Raw genomic sequence first — 25901 nt, forward strand, 5'->3', positions numbered from 1 at the left:
CTACTTGGCCCGTATTCCTCTAAATCCTTCCTATTCATATACCCATCCAGATACCTTATAAATGTTGCAATTGTACTAGCCTCCACCACTTCCTCTGACAGCTCATTCCATACTTGCACCAGCCTCTTCATGGAAAAAGTTGTCCCTTAGGTCCCTTTTCGATCTTTCCCCTCTCACCCTAAACCTATGCCCCTCTAGTTCTGGACTCCCCCAACCGTGGGAAAAGGTCTTGTCTATTTATCCTATCCATGCCCCTCATGATTTTATAAACCTCTATAAGGTCACCCATCAGCCTCCGATGCTCCAGGGAAAACAGCCCCAGCCTGTTCAGCCTCTCCCTGTAGTTCACATCCTCCAATCCTGACAAAACCTTGTAAATCTTCTGAACTCTTTCAAGTTTCACAACATCCTTCTGATAGGAAGGAGACCAGAATTGCATGCAATATTCCAAAAGTGGCCCAACCAATGTCCTGCACAACTTCAACATGACCTCCCAACTCCTATACTCAATACTCTGACCAATAAGGAAAACATACCAAATGTCGTCTTCACTATTCTATCTACCTGCAACTCCACCTTCAAGGAAGTGTGAGCCTGCACTCCAAGGTTGCTACGTTCAGCAACACTGAACCTTACCTAGGATCTTACCATTAAGTGTACAAATCCTGCCTTGATTTACTTTTCCAAAATGCAGCACCTCATATTTATCTAAATTAAAGTCCATCTGCTACTCTTCAGCTAACTGGCCCATCTGATCAAGATCCTGTTGTACTGAGGTAACCTTCTTCGCTGTCTACTATATCTCCAATTTTGAGGTCATCTGCAAACTTACTAACTATATCTCCTATGTTCACATCCAAATCACTTATATAAATGAGGAAAAATAGTGGACCCAGCATCGATCCTTGTGGTACTCCACTGGTCACAGGCCATTATTCCTTTACATCCTTTCCGTTGATTGGGGTGGCTCTATAGAGTACACCTTAGCAATGATATTGTACCCTTTTGTTCCTTAGCTCAAGCTAATTTGATTATATCCTTAGATCCCCTGAGACATCCTCTTTCTCTAGCACTGCAATACTGCCACCCCTCCTCCTTTCCTTCCTTTTCCTGAACCACCTGGTACCCAGTCTTGTTGTTCCTTGAACCAGTTTTCTGTTATTACCACATCATACTTCTACATGGCAAGCTGTGCCTCAACTCCCTAACTTGATTTTCTATACGACACACATTCACATACTTAGTAATTCTGGTTTAGAGTTTATTTCTTTCTCCCTACTGTAATTTCACGTGTTAACATTCTATTCCTTAGGCTGGGGCCAGTTCCATCTCCACATATTTTGTGAACCAGTGTTCTTCTCTACTATTCTCTCTTGGTTCCTGTATCCCCGGTCCTCCCAACAATACTAGCAAAAGGTCCTGCAAGGAACTCAGTCCTACCTCTGTTCAGGTGTAACTAGCATTACACAGGTGCCATCTTCCCCAGACTCAGTCCTAATGTACCAGTAATCTAAAACCTTCTCTCCTGCACCAAATTTCCAGCCTTTATCTGATTGATCTTCCATTTCTGTTTTCTCTTACACATGGTACTACATTTGAGATCCTGCTTAGTAACTTTTTACATAGCTTCCTAAATTCTGATTGCAGGACCATTTCCCCATACTCCCTTAGTCATTAGTACTACAATGGACCATGATTTTAGGCTGCTCACCTTCTTAGACCATGGTGCCAAGGGGATCAACATACCATTCTGTAGACATGATGACCACAGAAATGCCTGTCAGTTCCTCCAATTAACTGATGTATCACAAATGCTCCTCCTTCTCCCCCCTCCAGTACAACAGACTGCACTCCTTTAAGGAAACAGCACACTCATCAGCTCCCAAACTGAAACAACCTACTCCTTTGGGACTGTTTTGTGGTCACTCATTCTCTTCCTTCCTCCAGGCTATGGAATTGCAGTGTGACCATCTTTTTGACTGCACTATCCACCAACTTCACACATCACAGGTGTGTCACATTGTCTCCACTTGCCATTCAAGTTTTGGAATTTGGAGTTTAGGTTTCATAATAAAACTAGGCAAGCATCACTACCCTCTCCATAGATTCCAGTCTATGGGTGTGTCTACACTGTGTTGTTCATACACAACTTCTGTTCAACAAGTACTAGCAATTCACACATTATTTAATTGTTAACCATTAAACCACAACCACTCTTAGAATAACAGAAACCCTACAGCGCAGATGCAGGCTCTTCAGCCCATCTAGTCTATACCAAACCTCCGAACATCATCCCATTCAGACCCCACCACCACCTAACCACCCCACCTCCCCCAAACCAAACCACCATCTCCCTGTAACCCTACAATTATTGAATCTAATTGCACCTCGCCTTGGCAACCCTGGAAACTACAGGACAATTTACTACGGCCAATCCCCCTAATCTGTACATCTTTGGACTGTGGGAGGAAACCAGAGTACCCAGCAGAAACCCATGCAGACACAGAGAGAATGTACAAACTCCATACAGTCAGCCAAGGCTGAAACAAACATAGGTCCCAGTGCTGTGAGGTTGTAGTGTTAACCACTGAGCCACTGTACTGCCCGTTAACTGTTCTATGAATGGAATTAGAAACATAGAAATAATGCAGCACAGAAGGGAGCATTCAGCCCATTTTGCCTACATTGACCCAAAGATATCAAGATGCCTTTATTAATCCCCTCTTCCAACATATGGCCCATTAACCTGTAGCTCACAGCACTTACAATGCAGATGCAGGTAATTTTTGAAAGATTTTAGGGTCTTTGCCAACTCAGGCAGTGTATTGCAGACACCCACCACTCTCTGTGCAAAAACGTTTTTCCGCAGGCCCCCGCTAATCCTTCTGCAACAGGGCTTGAATTTATGACCCTTAGTTTCTGAAATCTCTATCAAGAGAAACAGATTCCTCCTGTCTACCCTATCGCTAACCCCTCACAATTTTGTATTCCTCAATCGTGTAGACCCTCAGCCTCCAAGTAAAACAATACCAACCTCTCCAATCTCTCCTTGTAGCTACAATTCTCCAGCCATGGCAATATTCTAGCAAATCTTCTCTGCAGTCTCTCCAGTGCAATTACGTCCTTCCTGTAATATGGTGACTAGAACTGCACACAACACTCCAGTTGCGGCCTCACCAGTGTCTTATACAGTTACAGCATTACATCCTTATTTTTGTATTGTATACCTCTGCAAATGAAATAGAGCATTCTACAACGTTACCTGCCTAATTATCCTCCTTCTTTCGCACTTTCCCTCATTTCTAAATCAAGCTATACAAAATAAAAAAACTTCCTTTTCATCTTAAAAGATTAAAACATTCAGAAAAACTAGCATTCCAGTGGCTTGTGGATTACAGTAATCAAGTAGGCAGCTCACCGCCATTTTCTCAAGGGCAATAAATGCTGGTTTAGCCAGCAATGTCCACATCATCATGTTTATACAAAGGTCAACCATGTTATTTTAATTGCCTCCATCATACTAAATATAAATTGATGAAGTTGAGTAGTGCTCCAATATTGTTAGTGTCCTGGAGTGATGATGCTATCTTTTCAAATTTTTGATTGCCTTGAATTTATTTTGGTTGCAAGTGTAATGACTGAGATAACTTCAAAATTCATACCTTTGGAGGTGAGAAGAAGGTAACAATTATTTTCCAATTCAGCAGTAAACTGCATCTCAATGTTACTTTGAATGCTTCGAAAATATAATCAAGTTTTTAAGTATTCTCCGATTTCTGGATACCGTGTAATTTTTAAAAAATTATTACAACACAGTTGACCTTTTACATAAACATGATGATGTTAACACAAAATACATTGGGCACAATTTTAAAATTGTTTCTTTGTAATTTTCATGTCATAATATAAACATGAAACTAATAGCTCTCAGTCCAACTGCAAGAATAATAGCAACCAATAACCTGCAAAAAAATTCAGAACGTTCACCGCCTTTACAAAAGATATAGAGCATAATCTGTTCTCTAATTTCCTCTCAAGGGGAGTCCATTATAGCTTCAAGAGTTTACAGTTTAAATTATGCAAAATAAATTCACTTTGTGAATGAAACACTTGGGTATACCTTTTGAAAAATCTTGGCTTGAAGATCAGAGGGCAGCTGGGAATATATTGGTAACACAGCCAGTTGTGGAGCATTTTCCAACTCTTCTAGTCGTTCCACTATCTGATCACAAGTCACCTGGATGGAGAGTGCACATTTTAATTATCACAAAACAGTAATTCTGAACATGAGTAAAATAATCCTCAAATTCATTATTCCAATGTCAACAATTCAATTCACAATAAATCCTCATTTTAATTGTTCATATAACTGCAAACAGAATTTCTGGAAGTAAGTTCCAAAAATCCAATTTAACCAGCACAAAAATTTAGGTTCACCTCAGTCTACCACTTAAGAAATGATGAGTGACCTGTGGTACTGTGCTTTTAATATTGCTCTTTGACCAAAGCAAATTAAGCTCTGAGCATGAATGGATACGTGCAGAGTTCCAATCTCAAACAGTCATTTATATTAAAAAAAACAGCATTGGCTCTTCACTAACATGAAATACTAACTAAAATGAAGCTGAAATAGAGTCCATTATTCTCAATCAGAAAACAGATCTGGCCCCCAAATGCTGCATATGCCTAACTTGGCTGCTACTTTGACAACTCTACATAGGGATCCTTTAACCATGTTTCTTCTGCAGTGAATTATGCAAAGCTGTTAGTGATTTGTCCAGGTGAGGTTCAGTTAGCTCAGTTGGCTGGATGGCCAGAGTGGTGCCAACAGTATAGCTTCAATTTCTGCACTGGCTACAGTTACCACGAAGGAGTCTCCTTTTCAACCTCATCCCCTCACCTGAACGTGTGGTGACCCTCAGGTTAAGTTGTCTCTCTGTGATGAGAAAGCAGCCTTATGGTCCAGTATGATTATGGCAACTTTTTACTTGGTTTTTCCAGTCATGTATGTACTAGCTACTGCTAAAAAACCAAGCTCTTCTACTCTCCTAGTAAAGAAATACCACATTTACAGTGAAATTCTCAAAAGCAAGGACTGCTTTTCTCAACACCATCTACAAAATACACTCCCATTCAACTCATCTGTAATAAGAAATGAGAGAGACATGGACAATTTTAAAATTCTCTTGTCTTTCAAAATCCATCCATGAACTCACTCCCTCCCTATCTCTTGAAGACCTCTGTATTCCTCCAAGTTTAGCATTTTTCTTCATTTTTAATTTCATTGCTCCAATGTGTTAATGGGGCAGAAGTGAGTGCTGGGACAAACACGAGCTAGTCAGAGTGGGCCACAATAGAATTGTAAAAAGCACATCACATCTAATAAACCTAGATGAAGTTTTTGAGAAGACAATCAAAGTAGCAGATAAGCAAATATTTACATGGGTTTGCAGAGGTATTTGGCAGGATTCCAAAGAAGTGGCTGTTAACAAAAACAGGAGAACATGGAAATGGAGGCAACCAATATGTTTGGGCAGCAATTTAAATAGAAGGTCAGAGACAAAGTGTAGGATTAATGTATTTGCACCTCAAATTATCAGAATGAAACTAGTGGTCTCCTATAAATGACATGATAAAGGAATGTAGCTCAATATATATCTAAGGATTCTTAAAACAATACGATCATTTTCTCTGCACCTGTTTCTTTCATCTTGGATGCATCCGATGAGGTTCAGCAATCTTATCAGTCCTTAGCCCCATTTGTTACCCTAGTAATTCTTTCTCTCATGATAGTTAATTTATTCATTTCCCCTCACCTTGTTTGCCCCTGAACTGTTTAGTATTTTTGGAATTCTAAAAGCATCTTCTACCATGAGAACTGATGGAAAGTATTTACTCAACTACTCTGCCATTCCAAGATCCCCATTATTATTTTGCTCTGACTCCCATCAATCGCTTATCCCCTACTTAGATTCCTTCTAACAGTATATCTTGATTGTGAGCCATGAATTATTTTCTTAAACATCTGCCATTGTGTCTCAACTATCGTTCCCTCCAAACTCTTTTTCCAGTCCACTCCAGCCAGCTCCACTTTCACTCCTTTGTTTCCAACCGAACCTTCACCCTCTCAAACTGAATGCTAAATTCTACCATATGTTGATAATTATTTTCCAGGGGATCTTTTACTCTGACAATGTTTAATAAACCTGCCAAATTACACATCACCAAATCCAAAATATCCTGGTTGAATCAATAACATATTGTTCTGGAAAACTGTCCTGATTACACTTTAATGAATTCTTCCTTGTGGCTACCCTTGCCAATCTGATTTTCCCCAACCTACATGAAGAATAAACTTCTGCCTTTTTTTTAAACATGCCCTGTTTAATCTCCAGATTTATTCACAGTCCTTTCATATAGCTACTGTTACGGGGTTTATAGACTACTCTAACCAGTGAGCTCCTCCTCTTGATATTTTGTACCTCCACCCCTATGAATTGTGTGTCTTCCAATTCAAGATCATTTTGTGCCAATGAACCTAATCCATTCTGTACAAATAAAGTTACTCCACTAAGCTTTCTTTCCTGCTTGTTCTTTTGAGAAATCACAGGCCCCTGAATATTTAGTTCCATATTTGATTTCCTTGAAATGAACCTCTGTAATGGCTATGAGATCTTAGCAATTACCCCAACTTTGTGCTTCTTGATATCATACGGAGTGAATCGAATTGGCTGAAGACTGGCGCCTGAAATGCTGGGTCTCTGGAGGATGCTGAGATGGATGACCCATTGGCACTAGTGGGTGATGATTGTTGCAAAGATTCAGCCTATCCTTCACAATGACATGCTGAGCTTTCTGATTATTGTGGATGGGAATGGTTATGCAGCCTGTTTTCCAGTGAATTATTGAGTTGTCCAATATCATACCTGACTGAATGTCATAGAATCATATAGCACCGAAAAGGAGCTTGGTCCCTTGAGACTGTATCAATAATAACTACCACTTAAAGCATGCTAATCTCAATTTCCTGCACTTATCCTATGTCCTTGAATACTATGATAGTTCAAGTACTCGTCCAAATTTTCTTTTAAAGGTGCAGGGTTTCTGGCCTCCACTACCTTCCGAGGCAGTGCATTCTAGATTCCCAACTCACCCTCCGAGTGAAACAAACTTTTTCTCAAATCTCCTCTAAATCTCCTGCCCTTTACCCTAAAACTATTCCCCCCTCTTGACTGACCCCTAAACCAAGGGAAACTACTCCCTATTCACCCCATCCATAACCCTCATAATCTTATACACCATGTCCCCCTTCAGCCACCTCTGTTCTAAAGAAAACAATTCAAGCCTATCCAGTTCTCCTCCTAGCTCAGTTGCTCCATCCCAGGCAACACCTTGGTGAACCTCCTCTGTACCCCCCATATCCTTCCTGTTGTGGGTTAACCAGAACTACACACAATACTCCAGCTGTGATTTAACACACGTTCTGTACAGCTCCAGCATTACATTCTTGCTCTTAAGGCAGGACTGCAGAGATTAGACCTGATACCCTCGATTCATTGATTGTCAAACTGCTTAGCCCTGTCTGTCTCTTGCTGCATATGCTGCTTGGTACACACCTAATCCTATTTTTAGTTCCATTATGTTGCCACTTCATGTTCAGGCATGCCTGCTGTTGATCCTGGCATGCCCTCCTACACTCTTCATAAAACTTTGGTTGATATCCTGCTTTGTTGGTAATGGTAGAGTGGAAGATGGGTAAGGCTATGAAGCTGCAGACTGTGTCAAGAGTGCAATTTGGCTGCTGATGGTCCACTGCATCTTATAAATGTTTAGTTTTGAGTTGCTAGATCTGTTCAACATCAATCCCATTTAACATATAGATCTGCCACACAAAAGGTGAAGAATATCCTCAGTGTGAAGATAACCTTTGCCTCTGGAAGAACTGTGCATTGATTACTCTTAGTGATACAGTCATGGATCGATGCATCTGCAGCAGACAGACGCAGGGCAATTACTGAGGATGAGGTTCAAGTACAATTTTCCCTTACCTCCTGCTACAGACTTAATCTAGCAGCTATGACAGTTTGGGTTTAACCAGCTTGGCCTGTAGGGAGTGTTGCTGAACCACTCTTAGTAATAGACATTGAAGTTATCCATCCAAGTATATTCTAGATCCTTGACATCCTCGGTGTTGCTTCCAAGTGGTGGTCAACATGGACGCGTACTGATTCATCAGCCAAGAGGTGACAATTAAAGGTAGTCAAGAGGAAGTCTTCTTGTCAATGTGGGGGGGGGGGGAGAGGAGGAGGAGGAGGAGAGGAGAGGAGAGGAGAGGAGAGGTGATGTGGAGTGAGAGTGGGTCAGCTCAGGATTTTGTTTTTCTTTGAGTGGGGGAATTTGCTAATAAGCAGTGGGATGGAGAGGTGGTAGGTGAGCACTGGACAGAATGCCAGGAAATGAGAGAGTTGGACAAGCTTGCAATGAACAGGAGGGTCAGGCAGACTTGCAGTGAGGGGAGAGCTTGCGAGTAGGTGGGGAAGCAGCAAACCAAGTGAGGAAGCAACATACAGGTGAATCTGGCAGGACAGCGACAAGCAGCAATATTTCGGACAACTGGTGGTGCTGTTCCAAAACAGCACCAATTAATTAATGCATGTTCTATCAGCCCTATCAGTAAGCCATCAAAGTAAGATTCACAATGCTAAGTGTCTTGTTATGCCTAAGAATATTCATCAAGTTCACCTCTCAAAAGTATAACTTGTGCACAAGTCGACCCTCTTTCTGCCTAAGAGGATTTGTCTCAAAGACTTTTACATATGGCACCTTCATCAAGGCAAACATGTTGACCTGCTTATATTCAATTACAGATTAAACCAAACTTCCAAAACATTAATCCATATTGGCCTTATAGTCAACAGTTTTTCAGAATAGTTTCAGTGAAGGTCCTTGTTATGTATCGCCAGAACCAATTTAAGAAAAATAATAGGGTATGACACAAAGGATTAATTTTCGTTTGGTCATTCAGTTAGTTTATTGAAAAGGAAAATTTCTTCCACTGACTGGCAAATAACGATGACAAGAGAGCTTGTAATTCAGTCAATTTGGCAACTACTGAATGTTATTCTGCGCAGCCTATCTTTCCAGTTATTTCTTCCAACTGATCCTGAAAAGCATTTACCATGATTAAAACACACCCCTCTCTAGCTTGCCTTAGTATTCTGAGTTTATAAAAAGGTATAAAGATGAAAAGAGTTCATTTTTAAACTTTGATAATTCCATACTCACCTCAATGTCTTCTTGGCCTGGCATAAATATTAAGATGTCACCCGGAATAGTTGATAAGTGAATTTGTAGAGCCTGCTTAACTCCTCCCTCCACATAATCTTCTGTGGGAGTCTAAAAATACACAACAAAATACACTAAGTGGCCTTATAGAGAAACGTAATTAGAAGGGATTGGGATCGGGATCGGGTCTGGTAATAGTATGAGTGATAATCTATAACTAACTTGTATTGGTGGTCTTCAGTAATGCCATAAATGTTTATTTTATCTGCAAATTCTGAAAATTAAGAAGTATCGCAAAGGAAGCAGGGCATAATTTACATATGACATGATCATGAAACGAATATGCTGGACCATTACTTACAGTTAACCCATACAATAGCTGATTGTAAACACAATGCATTATTTTGCTGTTAAATAGTGTGTCCTTTTAAAATTAGAAAATGTAATTACTGTTAAGCTGTTCAGTCCATCTATTTGAAGTCAGTCAGAATTCAATGGCTTCTCATTCTCCAAGTCAGAATGTAACGTGAAATGACTGATTTTCAATCATTTTTGATAAAAGGAATTATCAAGATTATACAGACTATGGAACAAATATATTCCTAGGTTAACAGGCCACTTGCTATTGTGAGAGTGCCTGCCTGCAACCAAATTTGGCATTTTCTTTGCAAAAATGTTTAAAAGAAAATTGCAAATATCCAAAAGAATTGCTAGCAATAAGTTTAGTTATAATCAAATTGAAAACAGAAGAGTCACGTATAGTGACAATCTGCAAATTTGATCTAGGATAGACTGAGTGTAAACATGGATGGAGAAGATTAGGGAGACAGTGAAGATAGAAAGAAAGAACACGGTTTGTGGCCTATACTTGCCATAGGATAATCAGAATCAAGTAAGTGTTACGGTACAGAAGTGGGCCATTCAGTAATTATGTTTGACAAACTTTCCAAATTGACATCGTGACTGAGTGCCATTCTCCTGCTTTTACCCCATACTGTTGCACATTATTTGATTAGAAAAATATCATCCAATGCCCTCTTGAATGCCTCTGTTGTACTTAACTCCACCACATTTCCAGTAGAACATCACTGACTCGAAACATTTGCTTTGTGAATACATTTTCTTCTGACATAACACTTCTTTTGAAAATCACTTTAAATTTATGGGTCAAGTAATGTCAGATACAGTTTGGTAAGACAAACCAGGGCAGGACTTACACAAATAATGATAGGGTCCTAGGGAGAGGTGTTTTGGATGACCTGCCAGAGGAAGCAGCCGAGGCGGGTACAATTACAACATTTAAAAGACATTTGGAAAGGACATGGATCAGAAAGGTTTAGAGGTATATGGGCCCAATACAGGTAATTTGGATTAGTTCAGTTTAGACAACCTGTGAGGTATGGAGAAATTGGGCCAAATGGCTTGTTTCTGTGCTGTATGACTCTATCCCCTCTTATTCTTGATTATTTTAGAAGCTGGGACACTTCTCCCTGTTTTATTCCATCTAGACCACTCATCATTTTGAAAACTCCAATAGATCATCGCTGAATCAAGGCGAACAGAACCAAGTTCTTCAATCTACCCTTACAACTAAAGTTTCCCATCCCGGGAAACATGCTTGTAAACCTCATTCGCACTCCTTCCAATGCTTTTACCTATTTCCTATAACGTGGCATCCAGAACTATACAGTATGCCTGGTGCTGTTCCTGGCATGCTCTCCTGCACTCTCCATTGAATCAGGGTCCATACCCTGGCTTAACAGTCATAGGGTCATAGTTATTGTCAGACTCATACGGCACAGAAACAGACCATTCGGTCCAACTTGTCCATGCCAACCATGTTCCCAAACTAAATTAGTTCCACTTGCCGACATTTGACCTATATTCCTCCAAACCTTTTCTATTCACCTACTTACCCAAATGTCTTTTAAAACATTGTAAGTGTACCTGCATCAACCACGTCCTCTTGCAGTTCATTCAACACATGAACAACTGTCTCTAAAACAAGTTGCCCCTTGTCCTTTTTAAATCTTTCTCCTTAGAGTGATGATATGCTGGACCATGAGATTGCAGATTGCATTGTTGATGCCCACAACACCTTATGGATGCCAAATCTTGGCTAGATCTTTTCAAAAGCTGTCCCATTTAGCACAACATGATGGAGGGTATTCTCCATGTGAAGACAGGACTTGGTCTCCACAAGGACCAGTGGTCACTCTTATCATTACTGTCACAGACAAAATGCATCTGCAACTGGCTGACTGTGAGAGTCATACAGCAAGGAAACAGACCCTTCAGCCAACTTGTCCATGCCAACAATCCTTCCCAAACTAAACTAGTTCCACTTGCATACATTTGGCCCATATCCCTCTAAACCTTTCCCATTCATGCAGCTGTCCAAATGTCTTTTAATGTTGTAACTTTACCTGCACCCACCATTTCCTCTGGCAGTTCATTCTACATACAAACTACCCTGTGTGTGAAAAAGTTGCCCCTCAGGTCCCTTTTAAATCTTTCTCCTCTCATCTTAAAAATACACTCCCTAATTTTGATCTCCCCCATCTTAGGGAAAAGACCTTTTCTACTGGCCTCATCTATGCCCCTCTAATTTTATAAACCTTTCAGGTCACCCCTCAACCTCCTACATTCCAGTGAAAAAAGTCACAGCCAATCCAGCCTCTCCATATAAGTCAAATGGTGCAGTCAGTTGAGGTCAAGTCTGTTTTTCACTCTTGTTAGTTGCTTCACCAACTGTCATAGATGCAGTCTAGTAACAATGCCCTTTAGGATCCAACCAGCTAAATCTGCAGTGCTGCTGTTAAGATACTTTTGATGGTGGACATTGAAATTTCCCACCCAAAGTATATTTTGCATCCTTGCCACTCTCAGTGTTGTTCGATATTGAAGAGTACCAATTCATCCACTGAAGGAGGACTATACATGGTAATCACCAGCATATTTCCTTGCCCATTTTCAAGCTGAGGCCATGACCCTTCATCATATCCAGACTCAATGTTGAGGACTCTCAGGGCAACTCCCTTCCGTCTATATACAACTGTGCTGGTAGGTCAGGATGTATCCAAGATGGTGATGTTGGTATCTGGGATATTATGTGCAAGGTCAGATTCCATGTGTATGTCTACGACAGGCTGATGGTTGACTAGTTTGAAACCACTCTCTCGAATGTGGCACTAACTCCTGGATGACAATTGACAATACTGATGTAATACACATGAGTAAGTGAAGTCATTTGCAGTAAAGTAATATTGGTTACCAGGGTAATGGACTGGAGATTGGGATTTTAAAAGAAAAGTTTTTACAGAAATAGAAATAGAGGAAAGATGGTCAACAAAAATAATGATGATATAATGGAGAAGCAAAATCTTGTTTTATGGGAAAGTAGAAGTTCTCAAAACGTTTTATTTGTAGGGTTTAGTGATCCTCACAAGAGTTATATATTCCTTTATAGAGTCAATGTGCAAAGATGGAAAGTTAATTGAACTCTAGCTCTTGACCTAAATCAGGTTAGATCCAAATCAGAAAACAAAGAACTGTGGATCCTGGAAATCAGAAACAAAAACAAAAGACAAAAATTGCTCAAAAAGTAAGACATTTGGATAAGTACTTGTATAAGAAATGTTTGGAGGGATATGGGCCAAGCACAGGCAGGTGGGACTAGTTCAATTAGGGATTATGGTTGGCATGTACTGATTGGACCAAAAGGTCTGTTTCCATGCTCGGTGATTCAAAGACTCTAAGGTCTGGCAGCATCTCTGGAGAACAATCAGAGTTAACGTTTTGAGTCCAGTGACCCTTCTTCAGGACTGGATCCAAATCAGATAGGATAAAGACAAAACAAAATTTTTTTAAGGAATAAATGAATAGAATACATGTGGTCTATACTCAGATGGATTATTATGGTTGGACAAGTGTTTGTCACATGAGAAAATTCGTGTGACTGAAGAATAGGATCTAAACAATTTAAGTACAGCCCAACAGTACGACATGGTCAAGGTGGTCAGTATAATGAGTATGAAGGCACTGATTTTATGGGGGTCTTCATGGCTCAAGCTAATGTAAGACTGTCAAATGTGAAAACCCTTCCTGAGGTAACAAAAAGCTTCTTATTTGAGAACACAGCAATGTTTTAAAATAGTTTAGACTTGTAACAAATGTAACAGAATATAGTTGCATATATTTTGAAAAAAATTGGAATTAAGTTTTGTAGCGAGTTTTATATTTATTCAGACATTCAATCAATTCATCTGAAAAGTATCATACTGTGTCTTCTCTCACCTCAGATTTAATATTTATACTTTAAATTTATTTCAATGTACTTTTATAAACTCTGTGTTGACGGTTTTTGCTGGAGTAGATTGTAATCGTTTTTTTTTTGTTAACTTGTTTTATGCACCAGAATCATCGTACAGCATGGAAAGACACACTTCAGTCCGCCTCATCCATGTCAACCAGATACTCTAAATTAATCTAGTCCCATTTACCAGGATTTGGTCCATGTCCCTCTCAACCTCTCTATTCGTATACCCATCCAGATGCCTTTTAAATGTTGTAATTATACCAACCTCCACTACTTCCTTTGGCAGCTCATTCCATACATGCACCCCCTGTGTGAAAAAGTTGCCCCTTTTAAATCTTTCCCCTCTCACCCTAAACCTATGCCCTCTAGTTCTGGACTCCCCCAGCTCAGGAAAAATACCTTGTCTATTTACCCTATTCATGCTCCACGTGATTTTATAAACGTCTATAAGGTCACCCCTCAGCTTCCGATGCTCCAGGAAAACTGCCCCAGCCTATTCAGCCTTTCCCTACTACTCAAACCTTGGCAATATCCTTGTAAGTCTTTTCTGAACCCTTTTAAGTTTCACAACAAAGTCTTGCATTAACAAATTGTTCTTTCAATTAAAAATATTGATTAACTTTGTGGTATATCAGAACATTCAGATGTATCAGTTGGACATTTACAAGTACATTAAATTACTGGGAGTTATCAATACATACTCAGGCACAAATTGTTTATTGTTGCCACATTATTAGTTAGTATGTAAAAGGTTGGCAGGTTCATATCAATTTGCAGTGACAAAATGGGTGATCTTATAGTGAATGGCATATCAAAGAACAAATCAGAAGACTGTTGGAAGTGATGTCACTAAGATGACAATTACTTTTAAAGAAACAGATTTGGAATTGAGTGTGCAATGTTTAAGGAACCTGCCTCTGATCATGGGCTGTTCATGCAATGGCAGATCAATTATCAAGATGACTCTGATTATGCACAGGGGATAGTGGATGACAAGAGTGATTTTTAAAGGTTCAGCACACCAAAGAAGTAAGTGAGGAGGAGAACTTCAATTAACAGGATAGAACAAGAAGGCTGCACCCATCAACCTAGTGTCTGCAAGTGGATTGTTGAAGAAAAAACAGCTTTTGTTAAGTACCATTTTACTTGTACTTATTTTGACAGACAATAATTTCTTGGAAATCCATGAAAACACACTCTTCTCTGGAATGGGTCTTTTAACTAATCAGAACTAGAAATCTTTAAATTGGCTCTCTCATCTGAGTCTATAATTGTAATACCCACGTTGATTACAATTAAAGGTAAAATGTTTCTTGTAACAGAGGGTTTTTAAACTTGATCAATATTCAGTCTAACCTGCAGGACTGCATGGCCAACTGCCTGCACACACCGATCGACACTGTTCCCATGCATTCACTTTCAATTTTTCTGGCCGCTGCCATGCACACACCTTGGAGGTCTGCACAATGGCTGAAGAAATTAGAGGGCATGTAGATTTTGAACATACTTCAAGTTCTAGTTATACAGATTTTTAATCTGAGTGAATAAAAGGTGGATGGAAGGAAGGAAAGTGAAGTTAAGAACAAAATCTGACTAAATAGGGAGTTATTGAATGACAGAATAGGCCTCAGCAGCCAAGTGACTTGCTTCTGTTTGTTTTTTTAAATATTTTATTTTATGTTCCTAGTTACATTCAAGTTCCTGCTTATAGATCATGTCATATGCTTCACTTCATTATTCCCAGGAATCCAACATATAATACTGGAGGTGTTATTAACATCCTGCTGGAGGCCTGGTGCCACGGAAAGCTAAAGTAAACATTGGTTGGGTCACAGGGTATTGCAGGGCATCATTTTGCTCTAGCCATGTACGTTCAACCTGAAATTACTGACTTCATTTCATCTTCTGTGTATTCTGCAGAAGTTCACAGCGAGAGTCACAACAATGACTTTCAATTGACTCTATGTGTGCTATTGATGTGTTGCAATCTAAATATCGTGGACAACAGAGCCTGAAAATATGTGAGCACTGTAACTTAGCAGGTTTGTATAGCTGAAAAGAATCATCAAATTAAAAAAGTATCTTAAGTAAAAATTTCCAAGTGGTGTCATACCTTACTGAAGAAAATATCCACAGGAAATGTCCGGCCTGGAATATGAAAAACAGGAACATTCCCAAAAAATGCTGCAAACTTGCCTGCATCCATGGTTGCCGAAGTAACAATTAGCTTTAGGTCAGCACGACGAGCTACAACCTAGAAAAAAATTGAATGCCAGTTGAACAAATATAAAACTTAATTACAATTCATGTGTATTATTAGCAAAGTATTTAGTTAGTTTCACTGGAAAAGTGGAAAATGTTGAAGTTGTTTCATTATGATTAAACCAAAACATCTGGTTATGCAGATACCTATGCACCTAATTATACCTTTGTAAAATACTGCACAAGTAGCTGGTAGGATATATGTTGCACAGATTCACCTCACAACAATTTCCAAGTCTGAGCTGAAATAATCCTATGAAAAGATAGTGAAAGAAATACATGTTTGGCCACCTCACATTATTTTTGTACCCCAGGTTGCCATTCTGGAAAAACTTCTGTGCCATGTTGGAATGGAAATTACATTTCATATAAATATGCTGCTGGGATGGAAAAAATTGATGTAAGATACGAAAATTCTTGAACAAAACTGTGCAAAATATCTTGAGGGTTTTTTCCTTAAAATTGCAGCTTCAAATGTCTTGGCTGCATACACACCTCTCGAAGTAAGCCAAACAGTACATCGGTGTTTAGTGATCGTTCGTGGGCTTCATCCATAATGACTGCACTATAATGGTCCAAGTCTGCTTCTCTTAGAGATTCCCGCAGTAGAATACCATCGGTCATGTATTTAATGACAGTTTGTTCAGAAGTACAATCTTCAAAGCGAATAGCATAACCAACCTAAAAAAGAAAGAACATGAAATTTGCATTTTTATAATAACAACTGACAATATGAAACCTCAAAAGAAACATTTCACAAGGTTCTCATTAATTAAACTGAAGGCATTTTACCTACAAGTTCAGGACATTTTAAATTTGTCTAAATTGACTCAACCTCCCTTGATAAAATTCAAGACTCATGGTAAGGAAACTTGCATTGAACAAAGATATAAAAGTATAGAATTGTTTATACTATTCATTATCTTTCTTCAACAAAAAAAAAGGAACAGCAGAAAACATGAGATAAGGGATAACTCTTACATTTTCAGAATTTAAACCCACTGCTACATGAACCCCCAAAATACCACCAGGCAAAACATTTTGCAGACAAAGATACTGAGCAATTAATAGCAGTGACAATGAACTAAAGTACAGCAACATACATATAGTCTTAGGATTTTTAACAATTGACATTATCTCAACTCATCCAAACAGAAATGCCCTTCTGGCCAAATAACAGTATCAAATCAAACAGGCAGGCTGAAATCTTAATTTGAAGTATTACAAATCTTTCAGTTAAGAATAATCTTGCTCTTCTTTCAACTAGATAAAATTTGCATTTATTTGCAGTTTTAACTTTAAAAAGTTGATATATAATTCAATGATTTGGATAATCCCTGTTAGTATTCACTCATCCCTCTGTGTGAACAGTTACTTGAGGTTAGTTTATTCATCAAGAATACAGTCTATGTCCAAATAGTTTGAAATTACAGCATTCAAGTGGTGTACTTTCATCCAATTTTCATTTGGTCAGCTCTTTAGCATCAGCCAATTTGGAAGTAAAATATAAATCACACAGTGATGAGATTGAAGAATCGGAAATAATCTGTGAAATGAAGCAAACATTTAAAGGTAGGTATCAAATTTTGATGATAAACTTATCTGGTTTCCACTGACTCTAAGACTACAAGATGTAGAAGCAGAAATAGGCCATTCAGTCCATTGAGTCTGTTCCACCATTCAATAAGATCATGGCTGATCTGGTAATACTCAATTTCACTTGCCTGCCTTTTTCCCCATTCCCTGACTGATTATAAATCAGTCTATCTCAGCCTTAAATATACTTAATGACCCAGCCTAAACAGTTCTCTGCGGTAAAGAATTCCACAAGTTCACTACTCTCAGAAGAAATTCCTCCTCATCTGTCTTAATTCTGAGATTACACAGATTTATCCATGTAGTCAGCAAGTTGAACTTCTATACACACAAACTCATTTGTTGCCCACAGACACCAATACAGATTACGAGGCTCAATATGGTTAAACTGGTAGTGCGAACATCTGAGTCAGAAAGTTCATGTCCCAATTGATGACTTGAGCACACAACTTAGGCTCCAGTGAAAGGAGGGAATTTTTAGACTGAGGGGATTCTGCCTACAGAGGTGAAAATAAAAGATTTCACGGCAGTATTTTGCAGAGATTTTTAGCTGTCCTGTCCAAATTCATTCCTCAACCAAAACCACAAACTAGATAAATTTGTCATTTATCTCAGCGCAGTTTGACAAACCTTTCTGGATGTAAACTGACTATCACATTTGCTAACAGCAGTAACTACACTTCAAAGAAATAAAGATAGGAGATTCCATTCATCTTGTCACTTTCATTTCCTCAGAATATTCTGAAATAGGATAGGAAGTTTTACATCTGCTTGAGAAGGTAAACTATGTTTCAGGTTAACAATATATTTCTCTGTATTGCAGTGAAGTATCAGACCAGATTAATAATTAAAGGCTCTGCAGTGAAGCTTCAACATGCAATATTCAGTTCAATTTGATTTAATTTACTATTGCCACATACACCGAGATACATTTAACAGTATTGTTTTGCATACTAACCAGCTAAATCATATCTTACCTAAGTTCTGACATATAGGTGAAAACACTATGACTGAGACAAAGCTGGTACTTAAAACACTTGCTGGTTTTAAAATATTTGGGACCTCGCAAAGACAACATATGCTAGATAAATGAATCACTTCATTCTTTGAGCACAGAAAGCATGCCGACCTACTGGAAGCAGGGTTTTAAGCAGCTAAGAGACAAGAGGGCAGACAAAAATTAACTGAAAATAAACACGCCCACTGGCATTATTTGCAGATGATGGTCCACTATCTGATCGCTTTTTTTTGGCTGCTGTTAAAGGAGATGGGCAAAAAAGTGGTAATCCTTGCTTCCCCTCATCACCATTTTCAAATGTCAACATTGCTGTGAACCTGTGAGAGCATCAAAATAATCTTGGTGTCACAACTAACTGGTACAATTACTAACTGCGTCACCCTATGCTGCAAAACAAGTGTCCAAGCAGTAGATGGCACTGTTCTGAATTTGATTCTGATGATCTAGACTGCAAGGTTATTGCTACACGAATGAAACATTACCTACGTTCTGTGACATCGTGGCAGATATACTCAATGTGGGAGCTGTTGACTGATTTGAAACACATTGCTTCATGCAGTACCATTAAATGCATGATATGCTATGATTGGAATGTTTCTGAGCATTTACTGCATTGTGCCTGTTACTTACTATAGGTATCTTTGGATAGGAAAGCCACCTGACCTATTACCTATTTGTCAAAGTGAGGAATGTGCACCTCAAGATTGTAAATGCAGGTGAGGAGCTCTAGTGTATGGATTCTCACCAGCTGTAGTGATACCGCTGTAGAATCCTATTACAATTTAGTAGCTCATGGAAAGATCCCACTAAATCCAAGTCTTAGCAAGAAAAAAAAGTGTAGAAAGTGCTTCATAGCTACCTACCTACTACTGTGCTCTCTAACTGAAGTTATGACTGGTTCAGAGATGACGTCAGGTTTCCTGTCCAGGAATGCTACTATGCACAAAGTAAGCAGGGAACCTCCCAATTTCCAAATGGATTCATCTGATCAAACTCAGTCACAAAATCTACAAGTCTGTTGTGCAACTTGTTTCGCTAATGTCATGTCCAATTTATGGAGACAAACCATCTTTCTGAATAATTTTGCCATCTTTTTATAGCACATAAGTTCTGGACATAAACCTTGCTCCAGAAGAAATTTTACTGTTCTTTATTTTAAAACCACAAATCACTTAAATATTTTGCACTGATTTGAAGCTAGATGCATCAAATCCATCCTTGAGCTTTTTAATGTTGCTGCCTCACTTCTTGTGGAAAATACATGACTGTCCTGAAAGGGCTTTGTACACAAATGAGTTTTAATTATTTGAGAATGTGAAAATAGTTCACAGCTGTACCGTTAATGATTTTCAAAGAATGAGGTAATAGGTAATAGAGGCTTAAATAAGTACAAAGACTGATCCAGAACACAAAATGGATGAGATGACTTCAAGATATGAAATTTTAAACTGGTGCATGGAAATATATTGAGCGCATTACAAGTAAATGTTGCTTCATTGTTCTGATTTCAATAAAATATATAAAATTTATAATCTTTCCCAAGTCACTTTTCCCAAATTATTGTTTGATGATATACAAATGTAAAAGGGTTTTAAAATAAACGTAAACCCAATAATATCAATGGCCAACAACTGTCGGGCTTTTTCCATTGCAAACCCTGGGTTCTGTGAGTTCACCATTTTTAAAAATAACTCAACTTAAAACAAAAGTTAAACCTAATTCAGAATCCAATTAATATACCGTTTCATAATAGATACTGTAAAAAATGGATAAAGAAAGTTAGTGTTGTGTACTCCTACTGAGCGTAAGCAATTGAACTTATAGTTGCACCAAAGACTTGATCATTACTATTACCTCTTCTCCAAGATTCACATTCATCTCTTCACTAACGCGTTTTGCCACAGACATAGCTGCCACACGTCTGGGCTGAGTACATCCAATCATGCCATAGTTTGAATAACCATCTTCACTAAGATACTGCGTTAGTTGAGTGGTCTTTCCACTACCAGTCTCTCCAACAACAATGACTACATTGTTATCACTGTACAGAATGAAGAAGAAAAAGGGATTACTTATGTGGAGCTTAACTTTTTGCATCTACTCCAACAGATACAAAGTATTTTCCTTTGATATCCTGAAAGCCATGTCAAAGATACAGTCTAACTAGACAGAAAAATTCAATGACTTTTACTTCATTAACAAAAATAATACCACCATCACCTCCTAGCTCCTGCCCAAGTAATACACCATCCAAACATGTAATATATTGCAGTTTATTCATCATCGTTAGATCAAAATCACAGAACTCCCTAGTTAACAGTACTGTCCTGGTACCATCATATTATGAACTGCAGAAGTTCAAGAAACCAATTCAGCACCTTCTCAAGGACAGCTGAATTGGACAGTAAATGCTAGACTTGTCAGTGATGCCAATGTCCTGAGATTCTTTATATAAAGAAAACCTGGCAAGATCCAGTAGCCCAGGAGTCTGGTGAAAGAAACACACAAGTCAATGCCACAGCTGCATTGTGAGCAATGTGGCCATTAGGATTTGATGGCTGAGCCAGCATTTATTACTCATCCCTGGTTATCCTTGAGATAGTGCTGTGAGCTGCAGTTCATTTGGTGTAGGTAGACTCACAATGCTATTAGAGAGGGCGTTTCTAGATTCTAACTGAGCAACACTGAAAAAACATATTTCCAACTCAAGATGATGTGTGCCTTGGAGGGAAAATTCCAAATGATGATGTATATGCTGCCCTTGTCCTTCTAGGTGGTAGTGGCCATGGGTTTCAAAGGCGCTGTCTAAAAAATTGCGATGAATTTTTGCAATGCATCTTGTAGATGGTATACACCACTCCTATTAAACATTGGTGGTGGAGACAGTAAATGCCGATAGCATGCTTCCTTGACCTGGATGACGTCAAGTTTGAGTAGTGTTGGAGGTACATTCATCCAGACAATTGGACAGTGCTCCTTCACACTTGTGACTTGTAAATAGTAGAGAGACTTGACTTTATAGCAAGCTTCTCCAAAGTGAGTTTTGGTCAGGCACCTGTGGTTGTGTTGGCTGACCTTGCATGAACTGGCTCAGTGCCACTCCACTTATTCCAAAATATACAGATTTACAGACACCAGCAGAGAGTATTTGTTTTCAAACTTTTACTTTTAGAAATAATCAAAGCAAATTCTTCTGTGTGCCATTACATTGACAAGCAGCAGCATGATGTATCTATGGCAAAGTGGTTTTTCCAAATGTTAGAAAGTGATGAATCATGACTGACAGGAGTCTGAGGTGCAGTAAGTAGTTGAAGGTAAGTTCATAGAATTATAAGGGTGCAGAAGAGACTCTTCAATCTATTGAGTCTGCACCAATATGTGAGAAACATCTGACATGCAACCTAATACCGTTTAACAGTATTTGGCCCACATCCTTGAATATTATGACATGACAAGTGCTCATCCGGGTACTTTTTAAAAGGATGTGAAGCAATTTCCTTCTACCACTCATTCTGACTGTCATGAAATTCTGGGTAAAAAAGGTTTTTCTCACAGCCCCCTAAATCTCTTGGCCCTCACCTTGGACCTGTGTTCTCTCGTAACTGACCCTTCAAGTAAAGGGAACAGCTGCTTCTTATCCACTCTGTCCATGCCCTACATAATCTTGTACACCTCAATCAGATCATCCCTCAGTCTTCGCTGCTCCAACAAAAACAACCCAAGCCTCTGCAACCTTTTCTCATAACTTAAATTTTCCATTCCAAGCAGCATTCTGGTAAATCTCCTCTGCACTCTCCCAATGTAACCATATCCTTCCTGTAATGTCACGACCAGAACTACAAGCAATACTCCAGCTGTGGTCTCATCAAAGTTCTATACAACTCCAACATGATTTCTCTGTTTTTGTAATCTATACCTCTACTGATAAAGCAGGGGTTCCATTTACCTTTTTCACCACCCTAACATGTACTTCTGCCTTCAGAATCTATGGACAAACATTCTAAGGTCCAGTTGTTCCACAGAACTCCTTAGAGTCTTACCATTCATTGAATACTTCCTTGTCAAACTACTCCTTCCAAAGTGTATCACCTCACACCTCACTTAAATTCCATCTGCCGCTTTTCTGCTGTTTTGACTATTCCGTTTTGTATCTTCTTGTAGTGCAAGACACTCAAACTCATTGTTAACATCTGATCTATCTTTTTGTAATCCACAAATTTACTAGTCCAAATCCCACACCACCATCTATTCATTTATATAATAGGGTACCCAGCACAGATCCTTGTGGTATGCCACCTGACACTGTCTTCCAGTCTCTAATGCAGCTTTCTGTCATCACTCTCCATCTCCTACACTAAACCAATTTTGAATCCACTCTATCACATTACCCTGTATCCCATATACATTTGTCTTCTTGATAAGTCTCCTATGTGGGTACTAGTCAAAGGTTTTGCTGAAATTCATACAAACTACATCAACTGCACTATCCTCAGCTACGTATCTAGTCACCTCCTCAAAAACTTCAATCAAATTTGTTGGGCATGACTTCCCTCTGATGAAACCATTGCTGACTATCCCTAATCAAGCTGGACTTAGATGCTCTCCTACACAATTTTCTCCAATACTTTCCCTACCAGTAACCTATGGCTTATCTCTACAACCCTTCTTAAATATCAGAACCACATTAGCTATTCTCCAGTCCTCGAGCATCACCCTTGTGGCCAGAAAGGAATTAACATTTTGGGTCAGTGCCCCTGCAAATTCCTCCCTTGCTTGCCATAGCAGCCTGGGACACAATTCGTCCATACCTGGAGATTTGTCCACTTTTAAATCTGCCAACACCTCCAATACCTTGTCTTTCCCTAGTTATGATATCTCACTGAATGTGTCCAGCCAGAGGTGGCAATCCTATTCACAATCATTTTATTCATAATAGCTCAACGTGGCAAAAAAAGGTACCTCAGCTAGCCATAACCGGTACTAATGAGCTATTAACCATGAAATTACTACTCACCGTATTATATTGAGTAACTGCTCTCGAATAGCAAATATAGGTAGGTATTGTCTTTGTTCAAGAATAGATTTCTTCTTTGCAAATTCACTGCTTGCCACATTCTTGTCCTTCATATGGTCAGCAAATTTCTGATCAATTCTACACATTAACAAAATTAGAAAATGTATTTCAGAGAGATTAATATTGCATTTGTTATCAGATGACTGTTTGTCTGTAACAAGAACATAACTGTACTACTCTATACCGGTACACTTCCTCCAACTATAATACAGACAACATACAGCATTTAAGATGTTATCTACTGAAGACTAGTGGAGGCAATAAACGTCCAGTATGGACTTTTTTGATAATTTTTAAATTTAATTTGCATGCATGAAGGAGGAAGAGAGAAACCAGTCAAGTGGTGAGCAGAGTTTATTATATTATTGTTGTTTTACTTGTCGCATCTGATTGAAACAGAGGTCAGACTGCTTCTTTGGTTTGACCGTCAAAAATGTTACAAAAGAAAATTGTCTGGACAGTCATAACATAGTTCCCAACTAATAAGACAGCCAGATTGTAAGCATTAAAGTGCTCACTTGACCTACTTCCCAATCGATATTTAATTCTTTACAATATCGGCATTTTTTATTTGCTGTTTGACCAGTTGGTGATCTTTCACCTCAAATGTTTTGAGATATTTTAATAAATTTTAAATGCTAGATAAACAGAAGTGATCACTGTTGTTTGACAAAGGAGACAGAATTAACCAATTTTGAAACCAATAGTAAGGTACATACCTGTAATCCACTTTTCCATCTTCTCCTACATCTTTATCCTTCTCTTCTACCTGTTTTATGCCCATAATGTCTCCGAGTTTGGTCCCAGCCAGTTCCCAATGTTTATGCTGAGCCTATCATAGAAACATTAGTGATTAAAAATCATGTGAATATGAACTCACAGGCTGGGATTTAGTGCTCTGCGCACCAACTGTAGAGGCTAGGAACTGCAGGGCCCCCATTAGTGGCAAAGGTCAGCAGGAAAAGGCATTTAGGTGTTGTCCAAGCTTCTTGTCTAATCAAAAGATTCAGCAATAAATTCTCAACCTATTCAAAATTGCCAAACAATCAAGGGCCAGTAGACCTAGGCAGCTGGAAAGTCTCATGGAGGCCCAGGCTGCACAACAATGACAGGTGGCCCAAGTCTTCAGGCTGACATCACAGGATGTCAGAGTCCCCCCCAAAACCCAAACTGGTTGTCAGGTTGCCTTGGTTTCCCTATCAGCGAAGTAGCCATGTTTCCCACCTTCCTGGAATGTAAGTAATCAAGTTAGTGGCAGGTTAAGTCTGTTAAGTAAGAAGGGAGCAAATATCCTTCCGGGGCCAACTACCCAATTATTTGCCCTTCTTGTCAACATCAGGGAAGGGAAAATTGCACTCTTAATACAGCAAATTCTTCATTAACTGACACCTATGGGAGTGGGTGTATGCTGGTTGATCAAATATTCCAGTTGATCAGAGGGTCCACATAATCAATGCAAAAACACACAATAATAGAAATATAATGCAGAACATATACACATCAGTGCTACACTTTATTTACAGAATAAATCACTTAAATAAAAATTCAATTTTACCTTAAATAAAACTTAATAGCAGAGTGTCCTCTCCCTCACACTTGACTACTCAGACATTGCAGAGATTGCAATAAAATATAGTAAACTTCTGGTATTTCAGGTATATAACTTTTGCCAGTTTGTCAAAAGTGCTGGTTCATAAGATGCCAGTTAAAACAAAGTTCATTGTACTAAGGACATAAAGTGAGCTTTTGTTCATCTCAGTTTTTTGGCATGAAATGGGTTAAGCAGATCCTGTGCTTTATTTCACTCAATTGAATACATGTATAATTTAGTTCGCAGGTGAACAACACAACATTCTCTTCATCCCAAATTCAACAAATCACATGCTTTCTGGAAGTCCACACAGAGAACATTCAGAAGCACTTGAGACTGCCTCAAAAATTCAAATAAATTATTGAGACATGACATAATTCCATGCACGTTCTTGCCTAAACGCTGAGTGACTAATCTCTTTTGACAGAAGTCATAACCTCCACAAAATTGATGCAATCAGATATGCTTGGAAAATCCTGGCTTCTTTCTTCTTTTAATATTGGTGCAAGCTAATCATTTCAGCCCCAGGACATCCCTGCAGGTGTTCCTCACGGTCTTGTTGAAGGCCTAACAATTTTCAGCTGCTTCATCAAAACTTTTCCCTCCATCAGAGGTCAAGAGTGGGGATGTTTGCTGATGATTGCAGTCCTCAAATACTGAAGCAGCCTCTGCCTACATTTAACAAGACTTGGACAACATTCAGGTTTGGGCTGTAAGTGGTAACTAATAATCAGGGCACACAAGTATCAGGCAGTAA

The 25901-nt window shown here is 38.9% G+C and overlaps 1 protein-coding gene across 2 annotated transcripts in view; it reads right to left on the reverse strand.

Annotated features, from left to right (window-relative positions):
* dhx38 (DEAH (Asp-Glu-Ala-His) box polypeptide 38) overlaps positions 1-25901 on the reverse strand; it is a 126253-nt gene that overhangs the window by 64095 nt on the left and 36257 nt on the right. For both annotated transcript variants that reach the window (XM_060838008.1, XM_060838009.1), the window contains exons 11-17: positions 24273-24385; positions 23494-23631; positions 20334-20520; positions 16361-16546; positions 15717-15857; positions 9286-9396; positions 4121-4237 (exon numbers count right to left, since the gene is read on the reverse strand). In XM_060838008.1, the coding sequence (XP_060693991.1) occupies positions 4121-4237; positions 9286-9396; positions 15717-15857; positions 16361-16546; positions 20334-20520; positions 23494-23631; positions 24273-24385 (993 nt within the window). The remainder of the gene's footprint in view (positions 1-4120; positions 4238-9285; positions 9397-15716; positions 15858-16360; positions 16547-20333; positions 20521-23493; positions 23632-24272; positions 24386-25901) is intronic.

The sequence above is a fragment of the Hemiscyllium ocellatum genome, chromosome 17, assembly GCF_020745735.1.
Source record: "Hemiscyllium ocellatum isolate sHemOce1 chromosome 17, sHemOce1.pat.X.cur, whole genome shotgun sequence".
Taxonomy (NCBI): domain Eukaryota; kingdom Metazoa; phylum Chordata; class Chondrichthyes; order Orectolobiformes; family Hemiscylliidae; genus Hemiscyllium; species Hemiscyllium ocellatum.